The 23021-nt window shown below is 51.3% G+C and overlaps 2 protein-coding genes and 1 pseudogene across 2 annotated transcripts in view; 1 reads left to right on the top strand and 2 right to left on the bottom strand.

Moving 5' to 3' along the window:
• The window catches only part of CCDC33 (coiled-coil domain containing 33), a 100081-nt gene extending 99167 nt beyond the window's left edge, over positions 1-914 (top strand). Inside the window, exon 19 of the mRNA XM_078078763.1 lies at positions 822-914. Coding sequence (XP_077934889.1) covers positions 822-914 — 93 coding nt within the window. The remainder of the gene's footprint in view (positions 1-821) is intronic.
• Positions 7-9674, bottom strand: CYP11A1 (cytochrome P450 family 11 subfamily A member 1). Its single transcript, XM_036080433.2, has 8 exons — positions 9545-9674; positions 7740-7939; positions 6649-6852; positions 5844-6001; positions 2983-3149; positions 2665-2743; positions 1958-2155; positions 7-1487 (listed from the first exon to the last, which is right to left on the bottom strand). Exons 2-8 carry the CDS (start codon positions 7888-7890, stop codon positions 1356-1358), a joined length of 1089 nt encoding a protein of 362 aa, XP_035936326.2. The 5' UTR covers positions 7891-7939; positions 9545-9674; the 3' UTR covers positions 7-1355.
• A 7163-nt stretch (positions 9675-16837) lies between these two features.
• Positions 16838-18567, bottom strand: LOC118528181 (ribosome production factor 1-like; annotated as a pseudogene).
• Positions 18568-23021: the final 4454 nt, after the last annotated feature.

The following is a 23021-nucleotide window of genomic DNA, read 5'->3' as shown; positions in this document are numbered from 1 at the left end:
AAAGCCTGCCTGTGGCAATCAATTACATATTAGTGTGAAATACCCCATTTACCGGCCTAGGCTGAGCTGGCAATGTTGTGTCCAAATACAGCCAGGGACAGGAAAGCAGATGGGGCCCAGGGAAGGAGCCCTCCGCTGAGAATCAGGAGGCCTGAATTCTAGCTGCAAGCATGCTGTGTGACCTTGAGTGACTCTAGCAACTTCTCTGGGCTTCCATTTCCCCATCTATCCCATGCAGAGCTTACCTTCTCTGATGGTAAGCCCCTTTCCAGCTCTAACATTTCTGAGTCAAAGACAACTTGGCCCCAGAGAAGAGAAAGGGAGCGGTAAGGAGAGAGAAAGTCAACAAGAAAGAGGATTGTATGGTAGGGAAAAGCAGAAAGGCTCCAAGAGTGGACTCAGAGCCTACAGATGCTGGTAGAAGAGACCAAGGCTGCAGGGCCACTGTCCTGAGCAGGATTAGCTCCCTTGTCTGCCTGCAGGACTTAGACCTGACTAGCAGAGGGCCAGAAAGGATCAGGCACCCGGTCAGATCAGGAATTATGGACTCAGAAGGGGTTAAGAGGGCTGAAATTGGGACCGGTGTCCGACAGTCCAAATAATGTACCAGACTCAGCCACAGTCTTCTTGCCTAGAGCTTGGGCAAGTGGACACATCTCCCTAGAACAGGAAGCTGAGGCCTGGGGAGGCCCAGAGAAAGGTCAGGTGGGGTAAAGAAAGCACGCTGGCCTCTTATTCTCTAGGTCAGTCACCTCACACCAGACCCTCACTCACAGGCTTCGGCCCTAGCTTCCCCCAAATCTCTCGCTGGGCCTTGGCAGGAAGTCCTCAAGACCCCACAGGGAACTCCCACCCAAGGTTCAGCCAATCAGAGCCTGGTAAGAGCCTCACTCCTGCGGCAGCAAGGAGGGTGACCCTACTGGCCCCTGAGTTGCTGTAGGTGTGTGTGTTGGGGGGGGTCCCAGCAGAGCGAGCTTCAAGCACAGCTGCCTCGGGTCGCCCATTCATGCTCAGATCCCACTGTTGACCCAGGCCAGAGAGCATCTCCACAGGAGTGATGGCTACCTTGGGGGTCAGATAGAAATGAAAACACTTCACGTAGTTCAGCCATTTATTGCCTCCCTGGGGCAGGCGGAGAGGGGGAAGAGGTGGCGGGAAAGAGGGGTGCCCTGGCTGAGCTGGGGCAGCTGACCATTGAGCACCAACTCTCTCTTCTCAGAGCTGGTCCAAAAGGAGCAGGGGAGGGGGACCGAGGGCTGACGAGCAGACACCACCAGGGGTGCCACCCCCTCGGGCCTCCCTCCAGCACCCCTGCTGGCTTGATGGGTGGCAGAAGTGATGCGCACCCTCTCTAATCACACCTGGGGTGGGTCCTGGTTGAAGGGCCTGAAGGTGAAGAAGATGGGCTTGTCGGGCATCAGGATGAGGTTGAATGTGGTGCCCACATCACTGAGATGTTGCATTTCAACTCTGAAGTTCTCCAGAATCTGAGAAAGAGGTGGTGGGCTTAGGGGAGAGATGGGGAGGGGCTGTCTCCCCCCGGGCCAGGCTCATTCACCTGTAGGTGTTGCCTGTTTCGCCTGACTCAAGGAATTCCAAGGGCTCAACAGCCAGCTCCTATGTACCCGGCACAGTGCGTGAAAATACACCCCTAGTGCTTTGTCCCCTTGATTCACCTTAGCTTCTACAAAACCTCGTCCCACCCCACACCCATCCTGTCACCACTTGGAGGGAACAGATGGCCAGGGGACACCAATGGTAATAAGCAAATTAGCCCAAAAGAGGAGATGGCAGATTAGCCCAAAATTGTGGGGGAGGAGGAGGGCAAGTCACAGGAGACAGATGTCCCCAGCCTTGTACTCCCTGGGCTCTGGACAGAAGTGGGAGTAGGAGGGTCAGTGCCTTCATTCGGTCCACGGCCAGCTCAGGCTGCCCTGATGTCCCCGGCTGGACTCACGTGGATGAGGAAGAGGGTCATCTCGAGCTCAGCGATCCGCCGGCCCACACACTGCCGCACACCCCAGCCAAAGCCCAGGTTCCGGAAGTGGATGAGGTCCTTATCTTTACCCAGCCATCGGGTTGGGTCAAACTTGCCCGGATTGAAGAAGAAGGTGGGGTCCTGGCCCATGGCATAGGTGGACACCTGCACCAATGTCTGGGGACAAGGTGGGCAGAGGCCTGAGTATAGGCCTCATCTACTCACAGCCTGGAGGATGACTCAGCTCCCCGCTCCCACCCCCAGCCAGGCTGTCCCGCCTCCCGGCGCAGGACGCTCCCTGCTGCACGACGTTGAAAAAGGCCCCAGCCCTCCCTGAGCCTCGCCCATCATGTGGACATGACCGAAGACTCAAGGCTGGGGATGGCCCCCGGGATTGTCTGCCTTTTGCTCAGCCCCAGGGGGCTCCTGAGACCCAGGCAGCCCATGGGGCCTCCCTCCTAACCTTGGACTCGGGCAACCTTCCAGAGATCATCACCCACTGTGCCCAGTACCCCTGCCCTTCCTTCACACTTGGACTGCTGCTGTCAAGGACCACACCAGCCAGCTCCAGGAAGAAAGAGGGGACAGAAACCCCCATCGCCACCATCTACGTGCAGCCACAGTCCGCCCCCAGCCTCCTGTCTGACTGGCAGAGCTGGCAGCCCCCCCACACACGCTGCACCTACCTTGGCAGGAATCATGTAATTCCGAAGAATCAAGTCATTTACAAGGTACCTCTGCAGGGTCACGGAGATGGGGTGGAGTCTGCCAGAGGAAGGCATTCAGGAGCTGAAGCCCTGAGGCCTGGACACCTCGCATGGTGGCTCAGCCCCAGCTACTGCACCCCGGGGGGATTCTGGAGACAGAACCCGAACTCTTATTTCCTCCCTCCCCATTCCCAGCTGTCTGCCTGGACTTCTCGCTTCCTGCTCCCAAGCCCCTCCCTCGTGCCCTGCCCAGGGATCTGGGGGATGAGGCGGGCAGGCAGGGAGGGTCAAGCTTGCCTCAGTGTCTCCTTGATGCTAGCTTTGAGGAGCGGGACCAGCTGCAGCATCGTGCTCAGGTTTCCCTGGGCCTGGCGCCGGGCCGCCAGGACCTCCTCCCGCAGCATCTCCTGCACCCTCAGGCTGCGTGCCATCTCGTAGAGGTGCCACTGCAGAGTCATGGACGTCTGGCAGGGAGTGGGGGGGGGCAGCAGAAGACAAGGAGGACCTATCACTCCTGAGGCCTCTAAACCCAGGCTAAATTTTCATTTCCAAGAATCTCTGCCCACCCTCATCCCTGTATCCAGAGACCACCATCTGCAAAAGCAAAACACAGTTCTAAAGGCAAGGGTCCAAAAAAGCCTTCCTCACCCCCCCGGACAGGCATGTCTGGGGCAGCACTTGTCCCTGTCCTCGTCCCTGATGTCACCAGAGCCCACCTGTTTCCCCAGCCGGGAGAGTCACCCATACAGCCAATGCCTTCTTCCAGAAGACCCAGAGGGCTTTGGAAGCCAAACCCTACTTCTGTAACGGTGGTACTCCCAAATGACTGCCATTCCATCCCTCTCCCGCTAACCCTTCCCCAAACCTCAGCATTTGCCTGTGGGAGCGTAAAATAAAGTGAGGCCCAAAGATACTGAAACCAGAACAGCCAGACCTGTTTCCCAACAGTGTCGCAATTAGCGTGTGCATGTCCCGAGATGAACCAGGTCATCTCGCTATTAGCCAGAGGCAGTGACCATGCTGGAGGTATGAGGGTCACTCATCAAGCCCCACAGCCCCAGATTCTTCAGTGGTGGGACCCCAGGCTGAAGCCGCCCTCCCTCCTATGGCCAGGACATGTCATCTTACCAAGGATCATTTTTTTGTCCAAGAGGTTTGGACACTCTCCTTCTTCCTCCCAGCAGGAGCACTCGGGAAAAAATGCCATGTAGTCACCTCTCAGCTTAAAACCCTTACCTGGCCCCAGAAGCTCATGCCTGACCCACAGGGCCCCCCAACACCTGCCTACCATTCTCAGCCCCACTGCTACCTCTCTCCAACATGCACCTCAAACTCTAGCTGCACCGAGCTACATGCAGCTCCTGAAGCCCAGAAATCTTCCTCATGCTGTTTCCTCTTTCTAGAATCCCCCTCCCCAAACTAAGAAGCAAGGATGTACTCTTTCTTTAAGGCTCGGAGCACACCTGTGTATTTGTCCTATTACCTCCAAGGCCTGACACAGAGTGGGCACTCAGGAGATATTTGTTTAATAAAGTAGTCAAATAAGTTCCTAGCTGTGTGACCTTGACTAAGTGACTTAACCTCTCTGTGTCCACTTCCTCACCTAAAATCGAGGGATAATAGTAGCGTATCTCCCAGTGTTCTTTGTGAATACTCAATGAGTTAATACATGTGAAAAGCTTAGGCCCCTGCCTGCCATATAGGACAGGCTTAATAAATGCCACCTAAGGATAGGTGATTTGGTGCGGGCCAGTGGTTTGGGAGATGTCTTCTACATAACTGACAATGTTTAAAATATGCTCAACGGCTCGTCTGCAGCCTGTCCCATAGACCAACCCTCCTCTATTAGAGCACAGCATAAAGATGACACCTAGGAAAGAATGTTATTAACATGGGGGCTTTGACACCCACTTCTTCCTGGTCCCGAAACTCTCCAGCTCCTCTCTCCTCCCAGCAACAGCCTTCAAGACACAGGCTGAATTTCAGTTCCTGTATGGCGCACTCTCCCTGTCCTACAAGGCCATGTTCTCTCTCCCCTCTTCTCAGCGCCCTCAGTCCCCGGCCCGTGCCTGGCCATCCAGCGCTACACCATCGTGCGCTGGTCATCTGTGCGCATGCTGCCTCCTTGTCACGGGATGAATCGTGTCCCCACCAAGCTCACATGTTGAAGTCCTACCTGCCCCAGGACCTCACAATGTGACTGTATTGGGAGATAGGGCCCGTTACAGAGCGAAGTAAGGTAAAATGAGGTCCTATGGGGGAGCCCTAATGAATGGGACTGCTATGCGTATAAGAAGGAGAGATTTGGACACCGACCGTGTGAAGACACAGGGAGAAGACAGCCATCCACAGGCCATGGAGAGGCCTCAGAAGAAACCCACCCAGCCACCTGGATCTTGGCTTCCAGCTCCAGAACTTCAAGAGAATAAACTTCTGTTTTTTAAGCCACCTGGTGTGTGGTACTTTGTTATGACAGCCCCAGCACACTAATATGCCCTTCCTCTCTGAGCCATTTGGGACATTTGAGGTCTCTCATATTCATCTTTATAGTCTCGGTGCCTGAATCCCAACTAATAATCAATAAACTAAATAATTAACCCTCGCTCTCACAGCAACATGATATTGGGAAAAGGGAGGTACACAGGCCAGAGACATTTTGACATTCCAGAAGTTTCTGGGGTACTGTCCTGCCTGGGGAGAGGACCTGAGGGAGGCACCACAGAGCATGCCTTCAGGCATTGGGGGTGCCTTGGGGGACTGAGTCTGGAAGGGGGAGGATAGGAGACAGCAACAAGACCCCGGGGCAAATTCCACTGGCTCCCAGCTCTTCGGGGGGCCTGCCTGCCTCCCTGAATCCAGTGTGCTGTGCTCTCCACCTGTGATTGGAGGGCTTCTCCCTTACAGACCCCACGCACAAGCCTGCCCCTACACCTAGTCGCTCCCTTCTCACGGGCAAAGAAAAAATGGCGGATCGGCCTCAAGGCATGGTCCATGGGGGCCGGATATGACCTCACCCTTCTAGGAGATCAGTATTTATGAAATGCAACCAGGAAAGGGAGACCCACCCCACGTGGGTAGGGTTTCAGGCGACAGGGTGGAGTGGCAGGGAAGGGGCACGGGGCCCAGGAAGGGACAGGACGTGCTGAGGGCCGCCTCACCGTGTCCACACCCCCAGCCAACATCTCCGTAATATTGGCCTTGACATCCTCCAAGAGCAGCTTGTTATTTTTTAGGAGGCGGTGGAGGATGCCCGGGTAATTGCTGACGTCTCTCTTCTGCCTCAGGTCCCAGTAGAAGTTCTGGGTGTAGATCTCGGCTGTGCAGGAGGGGAAAAGAAGTGAGCTCTCTGCAGGTGGGAGGGAAGGTGAGAGGCGGTACCAAGGGCTGGGGGTTCAGGAGCCCAGCTTTCTAGTGGCCCCTTTACTGAGCACACACACTCTGCTGAGCTCTTCGTAACCATCTAATTCCTGACCACAGTTCTAGGGGGTGAGTGATGTCATCCCCATTTTACAGATAAGGAAACAGAAGTCCTAGAGGGTAGTGACTTGCCCAAGGTCATGGGGGTGTCAGGGGCAGAGTGGACTTGACTCCAGGTCTGGCGTCAGCACCACACCCAGTCAACCTTCTCTACCCTGCCTTACCGATCTCTCCTACCAAAGTCCTAATCTGTCACCGAGCACAGCTGTGTCTGAAGCACAGGTCCTTAACCCTCTGGGGATCCTGGGCTCCTCTGGAAGAATATGAGGAACATCTCTGATCCTCTTTCTCCAGAAAAATCTAACCATCTCCAATAGCCAGCCTATAGCCCACCATGGCCAGGAGTTCTGGAGCCTCCCTGCCCACTAGAGGACAGAGGCTTCTTACTTCTCTCTCTCCCCAATCCCAGGCCTCAGTTTCCCACCCTCTGAGATGGATAGGGCTCTCCTGGCCCCCAGACTTGGCTACCCAGGACGCAGCCTTCACCTTTATTGAAAATCACATCCCATGCAGCCACGTGGTCTCTCCAGGTCTTGGTCTTGAATAGACGGAACAGGTCTGGGGGGAAGTTGAGCATGGGGACACTGGTGTGGAACATCTGGTAGACGGCGTCGATGAACCGCTGGGCCTCAGGGTCCACTCTCTCTTCCAGCATCCCCAGGCGCTCCCCAAACATGACGTTGGTGATGGCTGCAGAGGGACACAGGAGAGCCCCTTCCAACCTGGCCATATGAGGGCCTCAGCCCCAGGAACCCCACCACCACCCCCGCCAACACATAGGATCTCCCGCACCCAGCCTCAGACTCCTTCAGTAAAGAAACTGAAGCCTGAGTCCCCAAAGGCTGAAATCGAGGGGCTGAGGAAAACTGCCTTCTGGCAACCACTGGGATCCTTCAGAGGGGCATGTGGAAGACCCTACAAAGCGTGGTGGGAAGCAGAGTCTCCAGCAGAGCTGGGAAAGGGCCGGGGAGGGGCTGAGACTACTCCCCCCACCCCTCCACCAGCACCCTGAGCAGCCTCTGGGCTTTCCTCCTGAGAAGAGAGATAGATTTCTCATCCATAATTGACCAAATTGGCTATTTCCTGAAACGGGTCAGACGAGAGACTAGGGGACACAAATCCCTGGTAATTGACCATCCACGACCCACTCGGGCTGGACCTAAGAAGTCACAACCACCCCAAGTGTTTCCTGCATACTGGGTCAGGAATTTGAATGTTGATTTCATACCAAACTCTGGGCATCCCAAATCCCCTTCAGTGATTCCCATGGTCCCCATCAAGCCATGAGACCTTCGCATGCGCTGTTCCCTCTGCCCCTGCTGCCTGACCTCCTTACCCTATCTGTAAAACTCCTACACATCCTCAAATACCCAGTTTAGATTAACCACCCAACCCTCCCATCCCCTCCCAGACCTCGAAGGTGAACGTCCCAGGAGAGAGAGAGGTAGAGGATGTGTCCAGCAGCTCATCCCAGAAGCCAATCCCAATGCTTCTTCAAGGTCTATGCTGGGTCTTAAGGTAGGAGGCTGGGTTCTCCCACCCACAGGACCACCGCCAGGTAGATACAAGCCCCTTACACTCAAAGGCGAAGCGAAACAGGTCGTCACTGATGTCCCCTGAGAACTTTCCGGAGCCCTGCTGCTTGATGCGCCTGTGTAGGACTTTGACAAAGTCCTGAGACACTGGGTCCAGCAGGGGAATGAAGTTCTTTATGGCCTCTGGAGCCATCACCTCCTGGTTCAGGGCCAGCCGGTCTTTCTTCCAAGCTCCTGACTTCCTGGGAAAACACAGGCCCTCAGGCCCTGATGGTCACAAAACCCACGCCTGGCAAACCCAGAGGGGGCTGACATGGCTGAGCCACAGCTCAGAGCCCTGCACTCACTTCCACCCCCAACACCCTGGGCCTCCCATCTCCCAGCTGCTGCCTGGCCTGGGGGAGGGGATAGGAAGAAAGAGGGCGAAGAAGAACAAAACCCCCACCCTCCTCCACTCCCTCTGTTGCTGCTGTGGCCAGGAACTCCTATTCTTAGAGCCTCGAAGTAACTTCCAAATCCTCTACTGTTTGCCTCACTGCAGGCATGCCCTCCCCTTCCTCCTGGCCGATGCTCAACTCCTGCCATTCAAGCACCCCTCTCTGTCACCTTTTCTGACCTCTGCACAGACACAACTGACCAATCTCTCCTCCCCCGCACCCCCAACGTGTCCCATTACTAACGTTGGTGGGGGATCTCAGGTGTCCTGAAAATTGGGTTAATAATAAACCTCAGCTTGTGGCCCATACTCAAAAATAGATCCTTGCAAAGCCCTCTTTATAGTTTTAGGGCTTTGCTTGTTTATAAGGATGTTATCACAAACTCACCAGGCAACACAAAAACTAGAACTTGACAGTAACTTAGATGCGCCCCCCCGGGTCCTCTCACCTGCTGCCTCCCTGGCTCAGGGGACCACCAGCCTGATGCCCTTGCTTGTTTTATATATAGTTTTATTCTATCTATAGCTATTCCAAAACATACTTTTAAAAACTGTATATTTGTTTTCAACTTCGTAAAAAGGCTGTCATGATTTGCTTTATCCACTCAATTTTAAATTTCTAACTATTGTCTGGATTGTTGCTGGTCACTGAGTCCATTCACTTTGACTGGTGTGGGCCCCCGCCTCCTCATTCTCACTCCCGTTGGGCATTTAACTGGTTTCCTGGGCTTGGTTGTTAGGAACAGCACTGCTGCAAACATTCTAGCTCATGTCCCCTCGGGACTCCATTCTTTGGAGTCTATCCCTGAGCGCAGCACTGCTGTCTCATAGGTAGGTGAATATCCAAGTGCAGGAGGGAATGGCCAACCATTTTCTGAAATGGTGGCACCAGTGTTCACTCCCACCAGCAAGCTACGAGAGCTCTCGTCTCTCTGTATCCTCAGCAACACCAGATATGCACATTTTAAATTCTTGATGAGCGATTTGGTGGAATATGGTGTCCATTACACTTAAATACACTGACTTGTCTGCGTTTCTCACTTTAGACAAGTATTGTTTCTTCCTACGTTTCTCCCTGTAGACTCACGGTGGCGGGGTTCTGCCCCACTTGTCACTGTACCCCAGAGCCTGGCACATAGTAGGTGCTCAATAAGATGGGACTTAATGAATGAACCAATCAGTGAGGAGTTCTCTAGGGCTTTATTTACTCGTTCCGATCTTCAACCTGAGCAGTTCCCTGAAGACTGGCAGTGTGGTTCTTGCCATCAGCTGGTTTATGGAGACAGGAAGATGCCAGGGATTTGCCTAGAGGCCCCAGCCAGGAAGGGCAGGGCAAGCATGGCCCAGCTGTGGCCCTGCCTCAGCTCTCTGTCATCTCCCTCCAGCCCCCGGCAGTCAGCCCAGGACTCACTTTAACAGGACGCCAACGGGTCTCTGGTAATACTGGTGATAGGCCACCCAGGGCGGGATGCAAAATCGTTCTGGAGTGGGACCCTCGGACTTAAAGAGAAGGGCCACATCTTCGGGGTCGATGATATAAACCGATTCTATGCTGCCCAGCTTCTCCCTGGAGGAACGGATGAGACGGGCTATGGAGGATTCCAGGAAAGCCAAGGGGGCCCTGGGCAATCAGGCCGGGCTCAGCTCATCTATAACCGCCTCGGGGCCTAGAGCACAGAGCAAACAGTCCTGGGAGTGGATCCCCATTCCACAACCTCCTCAGCTGTGTGACCCGAGGCAAGGCGCTCACCCCCTCTGAGTCCCAGTTCCCTTTTTTATAAAATAGGGATTCAGTACCTGTTTCACAGGGTTGCTGAAGGACAAGATGATAAAGTCTATGCATGTGATCCCGTTAGGCATTTTGTAAGTGACAGCTTTATGCTCATCATCACAGTGGTAGCTGCCGTACCAGGGCATGTCCCCAGGACCAGCCACCGCCCCCCCCAGGACCATCAAGTCCTCGCTGCCATGCTCTTCTTGCTGCGAGTCCACACCCTCAGCACCCTCCCCCCATCACACCCACAGCAGAGCTCAGAAACAGCACGGTCACGTCATCACCGGAGTGTAGCCTGCTGGGTAGACAGCCCAGACACCTGGCCAGCCAGTCCCTTCGAGGCTCTAGGATTGGAATGCTGGGAGTGGCCACCCTGCCTCTCCTTGGATTCCAACAAAGCACTTTGCCTCTATTCAGATAAAATCAGGGTAAAACACCAGGCCTCAAGTGCAGATATATGTCACAAAGTAGGCGGTCTCTGTGGGGAAACGGCAGAAAAGTCCACTTCTCATATGCATCTGCCTTTTGCATAAGAAAGTTAATTCAAGATACACTATAAGGCAAAATATAAAAACATACAGGTATAAGCCAAGTTCTCTCCCCTCCTCCTTCCTCAAAGGGAGGGAGGGAGGGAGGCGGGAAGAGGGGAAGGGAGGAGAGGAAAGGAGGAGGGGAGGGGAGAGGGAGAGTGCTCTTTAACCACTGACCCATTTAAGCCCCAGCCTACCTTCCCAAGTCTCCTTGGGCTTTGTCCCTGGCCTCCCAGAAAATCCCCTCAGTGTTTTTCCAGCTACCAAGTGTCCTTACACCACTATCTCCAACCCCCCACCCCAGCTCAGCAAAATCCTTGAACTGCTATTATTATTACCAATTCCAACTCTGGGAATCTAGCCCAAGGCAGTGATCTGATGCGTAACAATGATGCCTAATGGATAAGCATCACATCTAATAGCAAAATAGCCCAGAGAGGGCTAGATGTCCACTTTACAGAACTGGCTTCAATCAGTGTGGCTTATCCACACTCCAGACTACCTTGCTGCCTTTTAAAATCATATTAAAGAGAAAAAAGAGGAAAGAAGTCATCCAGATGTTGTTGTGGGACCCCACCAAACAGCATACATAATATATTCACATTCTTAATGCTACATAAATGTTATCAACATTGAGATTATATCTGATTGCAATTGCCATTTGTGCTTGCCTATATTTTTTGAATTGTTTAATCACATGTATTCAGAAGTTTATCATTTCTGGGCCATAAGTTAGAACAGAACGGGGACACCAAACTAGGAGTCAGACAACTGGGATTCCAAAGACAGCCCTGGCTTTGCCCTGATGAGCTGTGTGACCTTGGCAAGACCCTTCTCCTTCCCGGCCTCAGTTTCTCTACCTGTAAAACGTGCTTAGTAACATCAAATTCAAGGACGTGTCAAGAGGCTCAGATGATAGTGACTCAGAAAACAGAAAGGGGCTTGATAAAAGAAGGAGTTCCAACCAGAGGGAGAGGAAGCAAGGGAAGAGGAGGAGGGAAGGAAGCAGGAATAACGAACCATCTCCCTGAAGGGAGGAACAACCTTCTCCCAAACCTGGCACTCAGCCCTGGGGCTCCCTGCCTCCAACCAGCTGTAGAAAGCACTTTGGACTTCAAAAGCCTTTGTGGGAAGGGGAGTCAGGAACCCTGAGGAATGAGCAGCTGGACCCCTAGGCAAACACACCTGCCCTCCCGCCCCAAGCCCACCATCAAGCCAGCCAACATATCCTATCAATGCCCTTTCCCACTTTGACCCTTTCACTTAAAGTAAAATGCACTGTCCCTCCTGGTGTCCCCTCCTGGCCCCCAACTGGCACCTCCACAACCCCCTGTCCCCCTTAAGTATCTGCTCAGAACAGAACCCAGCTGTGGCTTGAAGGTTTTGCACCTTAGAAGCTGCCAATTCAGAACAGGCGAGGCCTCCCACCAAGGGCAGCCCCTAGGGGCAGGGGGGAGCACATTCAGAGGCTAAAAGGCCAAAGACCCTTCCTCCTGGCAGAAACCAAGGCAGATGCTTGGAGACTGAGAAGCTCTAGCCAGGAGGGGACAAAATCAGCTGCTCCAGATCTGCACAGGGCTGAGGGGGGAGGCCAGCAACCCAGCGGGACAGGGCTCTTACTGGGTGACCAGGGCAAGAATGCTCACCCCTCTGAGCTTCAGTTGCCTCCGACAATGGGGATGAGAGCTTTACCTTCCAAGGCGTCTTGAGGATAATGGCTGTAGGGAGGCAGTTAACAGAGCTTGCTCTCTTACCACCTGCCCCCAGGAAAGTTTCAAAGGGTGTAGGATCTGAGCGGCATTGAGGCCTCAGGGCTGGGAACAGAACCCACTGTCTGGGAAGGTTCTCCCTTCTGCCACCATCCTCAGGCACGGAAGGAGTAAAGTCAGAAGTGATAAGAGCAGGGGCACCTGGGTGGCGCAGTCGGTTAAGTGTCCGACTCTTGATTTCGGCTCAGGTCGTGAGATCGAGCCCTGCGTTGGGCTCCATGCTGGGCACAGAGCCTGCTTAAGATTCTCCCTCTGCCTCTGCCCCTACCCACCCCCCTGTAAAAAAAAAAAAAAAAAAAAAGTAGATAAGAGCCTGGAATGGAGGATAGAACTTTTGGGGAAGGGAAGTCCAGCAAGCTTCCCAGGCCCCTCTACCTCCCTATCCCACCAGCCCCACACTGCCAGGCTTACCTGTAAATGGGGCCATACTTCTGGAAGTTCTGGACCTGGTGGTAGTGGATTTTCTGTGAGCCCATCCCCCTCCAGAAATTGTACAGGTTTAGCCAGCCATTGTTTCCGGGGGTGGGGATCTCACTGAAGGCGCGAGGAATCTGAGTGGAAATACTGGCCCCCTCCCCAGTGGGCGCCCTCAGATGCCCAGGACCCTCCCGCACGGTGCTCAGGACGGGCTGGCAGCCTTTGACCAGGACTGAGCGAAGAGGAAGCCCCTTGGCCAGCATGCTGTCCCCACTGTGGCTACGGTCCCTGCTCACACTGCCGTGGGCCTGCCAGGGTGACTCCGGCCCTGGGCCCCTGCCGTCCAGCTTATAAGCACCAGCTCAAGGCTAAGCGAGCTGACAAAGCGGTCAGCCTCCCTCCTTCTCCTATTGGCTCTGGCCCACACACAGCCCCTCCCAGACTTGGGGTGCCAAGGCTCAGTCTGGGATTTCTGCAGCCAGAAAGGCTTCCCAAGGCACAAGGAGACCCCCCCTGTCTCTGTCCTCACTATCAGCCCTAGCAGGCCCCTGAAATGGCCAGGTTTGTGCCTTTCCTCTGCTGGGACCTCCTGCTGCCCCCTGCAGTGGGACCCAGCCGCTGGCAGACATCACTCAGGACATGTGGACAACCTGGGGTTGGGGGTGCTTATGAGGGGCCCAGGAGGAGGTGAGAGCCACCCTGCAGCCCTTATTTATAATAGATGATAGATACATAGATATGTAGATACATAGAGACAGAGATAGAGATAATTATAAACTGTTTTTGTACAGTTCCCCGATTTTTTTAAATTTAAATTCAATTAATTAACATATAATGTATTATTGGTTTCAGAAGTAGAGTTCAGTGATTCATCAGTCTTATATAACACCCAGTGCTCATTACATCATCCTCTGTTCTATTTCTTAAATTCCATATATCAGTGAGATCATACGATAATTGTCTTTCTCTGACTGACTTATTTCGCTTAGCATAATACCCTCTAGTTCCATCCACATCATTGCAAATGGTAAGATTTCATTTTTTTGATGGCTGAGTAATATTCCATTGTATATATGAACCACATCTTCTTTATCCATTCATCTGTCTATGGACATCTGGGCTCTTTCCACAGTTTGGCTATTGTGGACATTGCTGCTATAAACATTGGGGTGCAGGTGCCCCTTCGGATCACTACATTTGTATCTTTGGGGTAAATACCCAGCAGTGCAATTGCTGGGCCATAGGGTCAGTTCCCCAATTTTTAAGGTTCTACTTTTTCTGCTTGGAAAAAGAAAACCTGTATTTTCTGAAAATGTTATAATTGGCAGGTACTGTTATCATTATTTTTAAATATGCTACTATTATAAGAAATAAACTAAATTACAGTCAAGGTTGCTCATTATCGAACACTAAGGAAAAGGACCAACAAGAAAAATCAAAATCTCCCAAGACTTTGAGTGAAAGAACCCAACACCAAAGAGTGGGTGCTGTTGGACTCCGCTCCAGTGAAGTGTGAGAATTGGTGAAATGAATGTGTGGTGTTAGAAGCGCTCCTCTTGGGGCTCCTGGGGGCTCAGCTGGTTAGGTGTCGGACTCTTGATTTCAGCTCAGGTCATGATCTCAGGGTCCTGAAATCGAGCCTCCGCACTGAGCCCAGCGGGCAGTCTGCTTGGGATTCTTTCCCTCTGTCCCTCTCCCCGCTCACGTGAGCTCTCTCTCTCTCTCTCAAATAAATAAATAAATCTTTTTCAAAAAGTTTCCTCCATGTCTTAAAAAAAAAGAAACCTTTCTCTTGTGGGGTAATGAACGGGGAAGGGCATGGGAGAACTTGCTGGGGTGCTGGAAATGTTCTCTGTCTTGCTCTGTGCGTTTACATATGTAAAAACTCACCTGACCTATATACACTTGTAATATTCGCATTTTATGGAATATAAGTTACCGCAATAAAATGTAAAAAAAAAAAAAAATCCCTCTTTTTCTAACAGACTGTTTTTCCTATTAAAAACAACGGACCTTTACAAAGAGGACACGGTCTCACCGAGTAGGAGTTAAACCCAGCTCAAGCGCTGGTGTCGCTCCCTCTTCCTAAGATAAGGTAGGAGAGGGCAGTCCCCTGGGTCAAGGGAGAGCAAATAGTCACTAGGGGCAGAGCACGGCCCCCCCGGACCCCCGCACAGAGAACGGGGAAGGGTACTGGAAGCCTTGGCCCCGAGAAGCTGTGTGGAGCACTGCCACCTGGCTGGGAAGGGGCAGCAGTTTGCCCAGTGGGTCCCAGCAAGGGTGACGGCATCACCACCCCCGAACATCGCCCTCTGGCCCAGGTGGCAGCCAGTGGCCTCTCCCTGTATATGGGGTGGATGAATGTGGTCCCAGCTTTCATCAACACCTGCTGGGCGTCCAGAATGGGGCTGCCCAGAAACAAATGCTCCCAGATTGGGTTTTTTGGAGACTCTCCAACGAAGGACTCTATGCTCGGTCTCAAGGCAGAAGCCAGAAACTCCCTTTTCCAGAGTCCCTTGTGACTGGGATGCAGGAAGATAGCTTGGACTCCCCCAATCAGATGCCCCCTCAGGAAATTTTGGTTGAGAAGGTGATGGCAGGAAGAGGCGAGCACCACGTGAACCCTACTGTGGCACGTGTGATGGCAGAGACCTCCAGCCCAGGCCAGCTGCAGCGGGGCAGCCCCGTGGGGGTCAGTGGGTGGCCACCGAGGCAGCCCTGGGATGTGATTCAGGTGACGTTCCTGGCACCTCGGCCTCCAAGCCTGATTATCCACCCTCCCGGAGATTTTGTGAACTCTATAGTGTCTCCCGATAAACCCTTCCTGGGAAATATTAGCTGGAGTGAACTCTGTTCTTGATGACGAGGAACTCTGAATGATACAAGAGTAAATAATTATATTGCTAAAAATCTGTCACACTCCTACATTTCAGTCATCTGCACCTAAATCAATATGGCCAAGTTGGAACATTTTGAACCATTCTACTTTTAATTTATGCCCCATACAGGCTTGAACTCATCAAGCGGCCATTCTGGGAACCAAAGAGAGAAAGTCTCATGGCACAGTTGTGTTCCCTGGAAAGAGGGGGGCCGAAGGTGTGTTATGGGGACCACCAACTCTAATGCCTGTGACCCCACCACCTTCAGATAAACACAAACCCTGGTTAAAAACATGTTCCTGTATTTCCTTCCAGTGCTTTTCAAGTTAATTCTTTTCTGTTTTCTTCTTTCTTTTTCTGAGCGTTTGAAATTGTATTTCTTTTTCCTTCATTTATCCAAATAATCCATAGAGTGGTTTAAAAATTCAATTAGCAGATGTATGAGTCCGGGTTCAACCAGAGAAGCAGAACTAGAGGGAGGTGCTGAGGGATCGGCTTGTGCAACGTGGGGCCGGCTGGGCGAGTGTGAAGTCCACCGGCGCCTGTCAGAAGGGTAGGCTGGATGCCCGGCGCCAGTGGAAGCCGCAGCCCACAGGTGCAATTTCTTCTCCTTCAGGGGAATCTCAGCTCTGCTCCTAAGGCCCTTCGACTGCTTGAATCAGACCCACCCAGATTGTCTGGGATAATCTTCTTTACTTCAATCAAGTCAACTGACTATGGATTTGAGTCACATCTACAAACTGCCTTCACAGCAACACCCAGCTCAGTGCTTGAATAACAGGACTGGAGCCTAGCTAAGCTAACATCTCCAACTGACCATCACATTACTACTAAGCTTATAAGGAAAAATGGCAACCCTCTGCTCCAGCCCTCCTGACCCTTGATGCCACTTCCCGGAGGGGGATCGAACTCTCTTCTCAACATAATCAAACTCATTGGGTTCCCATCCATCTCTGCTTCTTCTTGGAAGCATCCCTCCTGGGGCCTGACACATGCTCGCTTTCCCCCATCCACACTGCTTATCTCTGAGCAATGACATCTGCCATCCAGGGACTTCTCCCTCTGCCTCCCGCACCCCCCGCTCCCCGGCCACACATGCTCTCTCCCTCTCTCTAAGAAAAAGAAAGAAAGAGTGCATGAAAGGTATAATGTTAAGACCTTGCTTGCCTAACAGTTTCTTTATTCTGCCCTCACAGATTGAGAGTCCAGCTGGAGAGGAATTCTAGGTTGGGAATAATTTTTTTTTTTCACCAAAATGACTTTTATTTGTATGTGCTACATACAAATAGATGATACCATGAATGGTAATTCATGGCACTTGATATTTTATCCAAACATGAAAAGGTTTATGAAACCAGTAAATGACATTTTGAAAAGGGTCTTCTATCATAAATCCAGGATAGGCCTGTTTAGCACAATTCAATACTATTCCTTCAGTATTTTATAAGTGGAATTTTTCTTCTACTTGTGTCCATTTCCCGGGGCTTATGGACCCATTCATATTCTCCATATTTAGAATCAAAGTTTCCTTTCTGAAGAGATCTTAATTTTAAGGTAAAACGTGGTCCACCACAATAGCCAAACTGTGGAAAGAGCCGAGATGCCCTTCAACAGATGAATAGGATAAAGAAGATGTGGTCCATATATACAACGGAATATTACTCAGCCATCAGAAAAGATGAATACCCAACTTTTACATCAACATGGATGGGACTGGAGGAGATTATGCTAAGTGAAATAAGTCAAGCAGAGAAAGTCAATTATCATATGGTTTCACTTATTTGTGGAACATAAGGAATAACATGGAGGACATTAGGAGAAGGAAGGGAAAAAGGGGGGGGGATTGGAGGGAGAGATGAACCATGAGAGACTATGGACTCTGAGAAACAAAGAGGGTTTTAGAGGGGAGGTGGGAGGGGGGATGGGTTAGCCCGGTGATGGGTATAAAGGAGGGCACGTACTGCATGGAGCACTGGGTGTTATACGAAAACAATGGATCGTGGATCACCACATCAAAAACCAATGATGTATTGTATGGTGACCAACATAACATAATAAAATTAAAAAAAAAATGTGACAAAGGGATACTTTTCTGCAAAAAAAATAATAATAATAAAAGAAAAAAAATAAAATAAAAAAATAAAACGTGGTCCAAGTTCCTGAATTCCCACTTTCTTTTTACTCTTGAATATATACCTATGAAATCTGAGGGAGATATAGTCCCATTGATCGTTGAATGTGGCAACTTGCCTCCCAATAAACAGGATTATGGGGAAAGAGAGATGCAAACATATGTCCAACAGAATGACTCAGTCTTATTGTAAAGTTATTCAAAATTATTTCAGGTATGTGTTCTGTAGGGTCCTTGCCTCTTCTCTTAATTTCCTTACACAAACAAACACTGGTCATTTTAAAATGAGCAGTTGGACCATTTGGCAAGTGACTTAGAATTAATCCATTTGGTGTTTTACGATCTTCATTAATAACGATCACATCTGTGAAATCTCTTGAAATGCGCTGTGGAATAATTTTTTTCAGAGCCAGTCCTCTTCTGTAATAAACATGTGAGTTTGGTATAACTGTGGAGAGCTGTTCACAGAGTTGTACTGTTCTCCCATGAGGTCTATCTGATGTTGTGATGAGAATCTTAGGAGAAGTTTGTTGAAGTAAGAAGCAAATTCATCTGTAGCTTCATCATAAGCAACCTCTTCATCATTAGGGTCTACTGCAGTTTCATCATATACTCTCTGGTTGTCAGTGGTCTTTGGAATAGGCTTTGGTGGAACCTTATCACCAAGAGCTTCTCTCTCCTAAGTTTTTTACTTGCCAGCTTTTTCTTACACTGCTGCTGTTTCCACCGCTTGGACATTAAGTGTCGCCGTTGTTTGTTCTTAATTTCCAAAATGCTGAAGCCCGGGGGGGAAGGCGGCCGCTTTTGGGGGTTGGACCCCGCTTTCCATTGCTCCATCCTCAGCAACTGCAGCCTCCTGAGGTTCTTCGGCGGTCGCTTTCCGTTTCAGGCCTTTCTTTCCTCAGCTGCCACTCTTATCCCCAGCCTTCACCATGGTGTTTGCTTCTAGGCGTCTGTCGGGAATAATTTTTTTAAAGATTTATTTATTTATTTGAGAGAGAGGGGTGGGGGTAGGGGCAGAGGGAGAGAGAATCTCAAGCAGACTCCCCACTGAGTGCAGAGCCTGACTCCGGGCTCGATCTCACAATTGTGAGATCATGACCTGAGCCAAAACAAAGAGTCAGATGCTCAACCGACTGAGCCATCCAGGCACCCCTAGGTTGGGAATAATTTTTGATTAATAAAAATAATAATAATATTTGAAAGCATAGCTCCATGGTCTTCCACATTGTGGAACTTCTTTTTTTTTTTTTTTTTAAAGATTTATTTATTTATTTATTTGAGAGAGAGAGAATGAGAGAGCAAGCACATGAGAGGGGGGAGGGTCAGAGGGAGAAGCAGACTCCCTGCCGAGCAGGGAGCCCGATGCGGGACTCGATCCAGGGACTCCAGGATCATGACCTGAGCCGAAGGCAGTCGCTTAACCAACTGAGCCACCCAGGCGCCCCACATTGTGGAACTTCTGTTGAGAAACCCAAAGGCTTTCTGATTCCTGAACCCTTCCTTGCATTTGTCCTTTTCCCCCCACCTCCAGTCACTCTTAGGACCTGCTCTGCCTTTTGGCTGCTTCAAATTTCACAGTGCCAACTTGCCATATCAGTTCTTGGGCTGGGTACTTGGTAAGCCCTTCTCATCTGGAAACTCAAGTCCTCAAATTTCTGGACACTTTTTTGTATAATTTATTTCATAATTTCTCCCTCCACTTCCTCTTTTCTCTATTTCTGGAACTCTTATTTTTCATCTAGGAATCTCCTGGCTCTATCTGGTACTGATTTTTTTCTTTATCTCCCGTATTACATTGTCTTCTCATCCCACCTACTGAGAGATTCCCTACTGCTGCTTCCAACCTATTGCAATTTTTATTTCCACGGTTTTTCTTTTTTAATTTCCTCGGGCCCCTTCCTGTATCTGGATATGGGCACAATATAGACACAATGGCTCCTTCAAATTCTCCAGGATATTAATCACACAGTTGTTTAGTTGTTTGGGTTCTTTGGGTGGTTTTGCTTGTTTTCTTTTGCTCTCTATGTTGTCCCTGTTCCTCTGAGTTCCTTTTTCTGTTTGTTTTGGTTCCTGCCTTTCGTGTTAGAAGTTTCCATAAGCGTCTACAGATTTGGGGCAGTCCACTAGACGTCCTGCCAAATTTAGGAGTCAGAACCCAAGAGGCTGGCCAGCTTGGAGCATGTTGGCGGGACTTGTCTAGCTGTGGGGGCAGGGCAGGGTTTCATCAGGGAGGACTCTGACAGATCTCCAAGGTCAGCAGCTACCTGACTTTTCACGTCGGCTGCTCATCTTCCCTGAGGAACAATCTACATTTTCAGTATGGGACCCCTCACTTGCCTCGCTATGGCTAACGTCCCCAGGGCAAGAGCCTTCCTGGTTCAATGAATCCAGAGAGCAGACCTCACCGTGTTGACCCAGAAGCCCTTCAGGCGGTCTGTGCACACAGCCAAGGTCATCGGGTTCATGCAATTTTGTGCGCTACTGCGTTTTCACCCAAATTGTCATAAGCATTTTTCTTATTATGAAATGCTCCTGAACTATCTCTTGGAAAAGCCGCATCACATTCTATGATTGTGCTTATCTCTGCCTCATTCTTTTATGTTCAAAACTCTAAGGTTCTGAGGTCACCTTGGGTGGTTAGGAAGAGCCAGACCGTGCTGGGTAACAACCAAGGGGTCGGGGGACAGGTGTATTGATTTATTCCCACACCTGCAGCCTTTTTCATCTCTATTCTAGGCACTGGGCTAGGGGATGGCATAGAGGGGAGGGACACATGGGCTCTGGCCTTGGGGAGGGCACAGTCCAGGGAAGCAGCCCGAAATTGAGGACGCTAGGAGGCTTCTGGCCTCTGAGGGGAAGGATGAAGCAGGATTTGTAGGCTGGGGCTCAGTGGCCCCCACAGGTGAGAGCGGGAGAAGATGAGACTCCTTCGAGGACAAAGAAGGAGCACTTACAGAGGCTGGCGAGGACCAGGAGAGGGCCAAATTTCAAGAGGAGAGCAGATAAGCTTCTGAAAGCCTCCGAGGGAGAGGCCGTGGCGCTGGGTCTGCCGGCATTGGCCCTTCTCACTCTCGTGAGCTTCCGTGCCGTCTGTGTTCTGCACACTGAACTGCTCCACCAAGGCTGAGGGCACCAGCAATGGCCGGCTGGTCTCTTGCCCACGCCCTCCTCCCCAAGGCAGCTGTCGAAGGAGCAATTCCATAGAAGAAACGAGACATGGAACAGGAGTTAGATCGCAGCCTGGGAAGGAAACCGGCCTCTTACAAGTTGGAGGTCCTGAGACACTGATGCATCTTCTCTGAGAGTTCACCTCTGCCCAGTGAGTTATCCGAGAGGTCCCGGGAAGTCGGAGGACACTGTCCTTGGAAGCCTGTGCACAGATCTTGCACTCCATGGATCCTGGCTGTGGACTTCCCCCAGGAGGACATGGGGATGGGGGGAAGGAAACTGGACAGCACCCAGATGGGGCAGACAGGTCAAGTCAGGATGCCTTTTATTTCCATCTTCCTGGGCAAAATCAGAGGGGCCTGTGCAGGGAGAAGGAGAGGCCAGGTAGGAGACAGGGCCAGGAGAGCACGTGAGCAGGCCCAGAGCCTGGGTGGAAGGGGACTGAGGGAGTGGGGGCAAGGCCAGCAGGGACAGGAGGGCAATCAGCTCCACAAAAAGTTCTTTCTGGGTCACACCATGCCTGGCAATGATGAGTAGGGCTCGGGATGAGGGAGGGGAGAAACAGAAGGAAAATGGGCATTGTGTCTCCAGCTGGGGGCCCCGCCCTCAACACACTGCACCCCGATAAGAGTGAAGAACTTGGCCCCCAGTGAGCAGGATACGTCCTTGTCCAATGTCTGAAGCTCAGTCCACAGGCCACCCGCATCCCTCGCTCAGGCCAGCCTCCTGGCCTACTGCTCTAGAATCCCCCCAGCCCCCTTCAACACACCGCCAAAATGGGGCAAACCAGACCAGCATCCAACAGAAGTAGAGAAGAGCGCTCCAGGCCACCTGCCTCCCAAGCATCTGGGTTTAGGAACATTGAGAAGATCCTGGTTTTCCATTTCTGTCGCTGGGCAAGCCCCATGACTTTCCATGTCCACATCCTAGAACAGAATGGACATTTCCTATGTGCAAGAGACTGCACATGCATTATTCCACTTAATCGTCACCCTGCCATGAGGTAGGTCCTAATACTTTCCCTGTTTCAGAAATGAGGAAACCAAGGTGTAGACAGGATGGGCATTTGCCTGAAGTCACAGAACTAACAAGTGACAGATCTAGGATTAAAACCGAGGTGGTCCCTTGGGGCTCCTGGCTGGCTCAGTCAGTGGAGCACGCGACTCTTGATCTCAGGATGGTAAGTTCAAGCCCCATGTTGGGTGTGGAGCTTAGTTAAAAAAAAAAAAAGTCCCAGGTGGTCCCTCTCCCAGGCCTCGGCTCTCAGTCCCCTTGCCATGCTGTTGAGAAGGCCTGAGGGCACCAAAGGAGGACAAATAATGAACACTCTGCATACTATAAGCCAATGACCAATTCTCCTAAACTGAGCTAGTTCTCACAGGCTGAGAGACATGGAAAGGCCCTTGGGTATCACTTATTCGGTCTCCCATTATATAGATGAGAATACTGAGATCCAGAGAGGGGCAGAGATCTGCCCTGAGTCACTAGAGCAAAGCAGGAACAGAGGCAGGCCTGAAGCCAGGCCTTGAGACCCAAAGAGCCACAGAGGCCCAAATCAAGAGTGGCCATTTGGAGAGGCCTAGCCATTTCCTCCCCACAGCCTGTCCTGTATGAGGCCAACCCAGCAATCACTGCAGACTAGCAGAGCGTAGGCACCTGGCTGATGATAGATGGGAAGTCCAGAGGAGGAAGAGGAGGAATGAGAAGACCTTCATCCCCCAGGCCTTGAAGAAACTTGAAACAAAGGAATTTAACCTTGAACCCCAATCCTCGTCATCCTTCCTCAGCTGGCCCTGATCTGGAGCCAAGATTCAACATGGCTGACTCAGAAGGAGCCCTGGGTCCCTTGAGTGAGATCTGTGGTCAGGCCATTCTGGACTCACTCCAAGATCTTGGCAAATCAGGTCACCACCCAGACTGGGAAGTCAACTTCTCCCTGTCCACACCAAGCTCTCTGGGCTGTCTCCACAACCTCTACCATGATACCCCTACCACTACACCACGCCCCCAAACCCACCCCAGCCAAGGTCAGCCCCCTACACATCCTTCCTACACCCAACACCTTCCCAGACAACAAAGATCAATCATAATAGACTTTTGACAAAACTACAGCTCACTTGACAAAAGTGTATATGTCAGAAAGCACACACATGCCATGGAGAACATTTCATGACAATAATCCACACTACACCTTATGTTTCACATTGGACAAAATTA

Source organism: Halichoerus grypus, chromosome 8 (assembly GCF_964656455.1).
Source record: "Halichoerus grypus chromosome 8, mHalGry1.hap1.1, whole genome shotgun sequence".
Taxonomy (NCBI): domain Eukaryota; kingdom Metazoa; phylum Chordata; class Mammalia; order Carnivora; family Phocidae; genus Halichoerus; species Halichoerus grypus.
The sequence above is the reverse complement of the archived record's forward strand: the minus strand, read 5'-3'. Positions and strand labels throughout refer to the sequence as shown.

Bases quoted from the DNA above. Each gene is read 5' to 3' on its own strand.
- CYP11A1 (XM_036080433.2), bottom strand. From the start codon at position 7,890: ATGGCTCCAGAGGCCATAAAGAACTTCATTCCCCTGCTGGACCCAGTG. The intron at 6,002-6,648 runs GTGAAGGCTGCG...CCTCCTGCACAG, and splicing joins GGATGTGATTTTCAATAAAG to CCGAGATCTACACCCAGAAC. The intron at 2,156-2,664 runs GTAGGTGCAGCG...CCTTGTCCCCAG, and splicing joins ATTACATGATTCCTGCCAAG to ACATTGGTGCAGGTGTCCAC.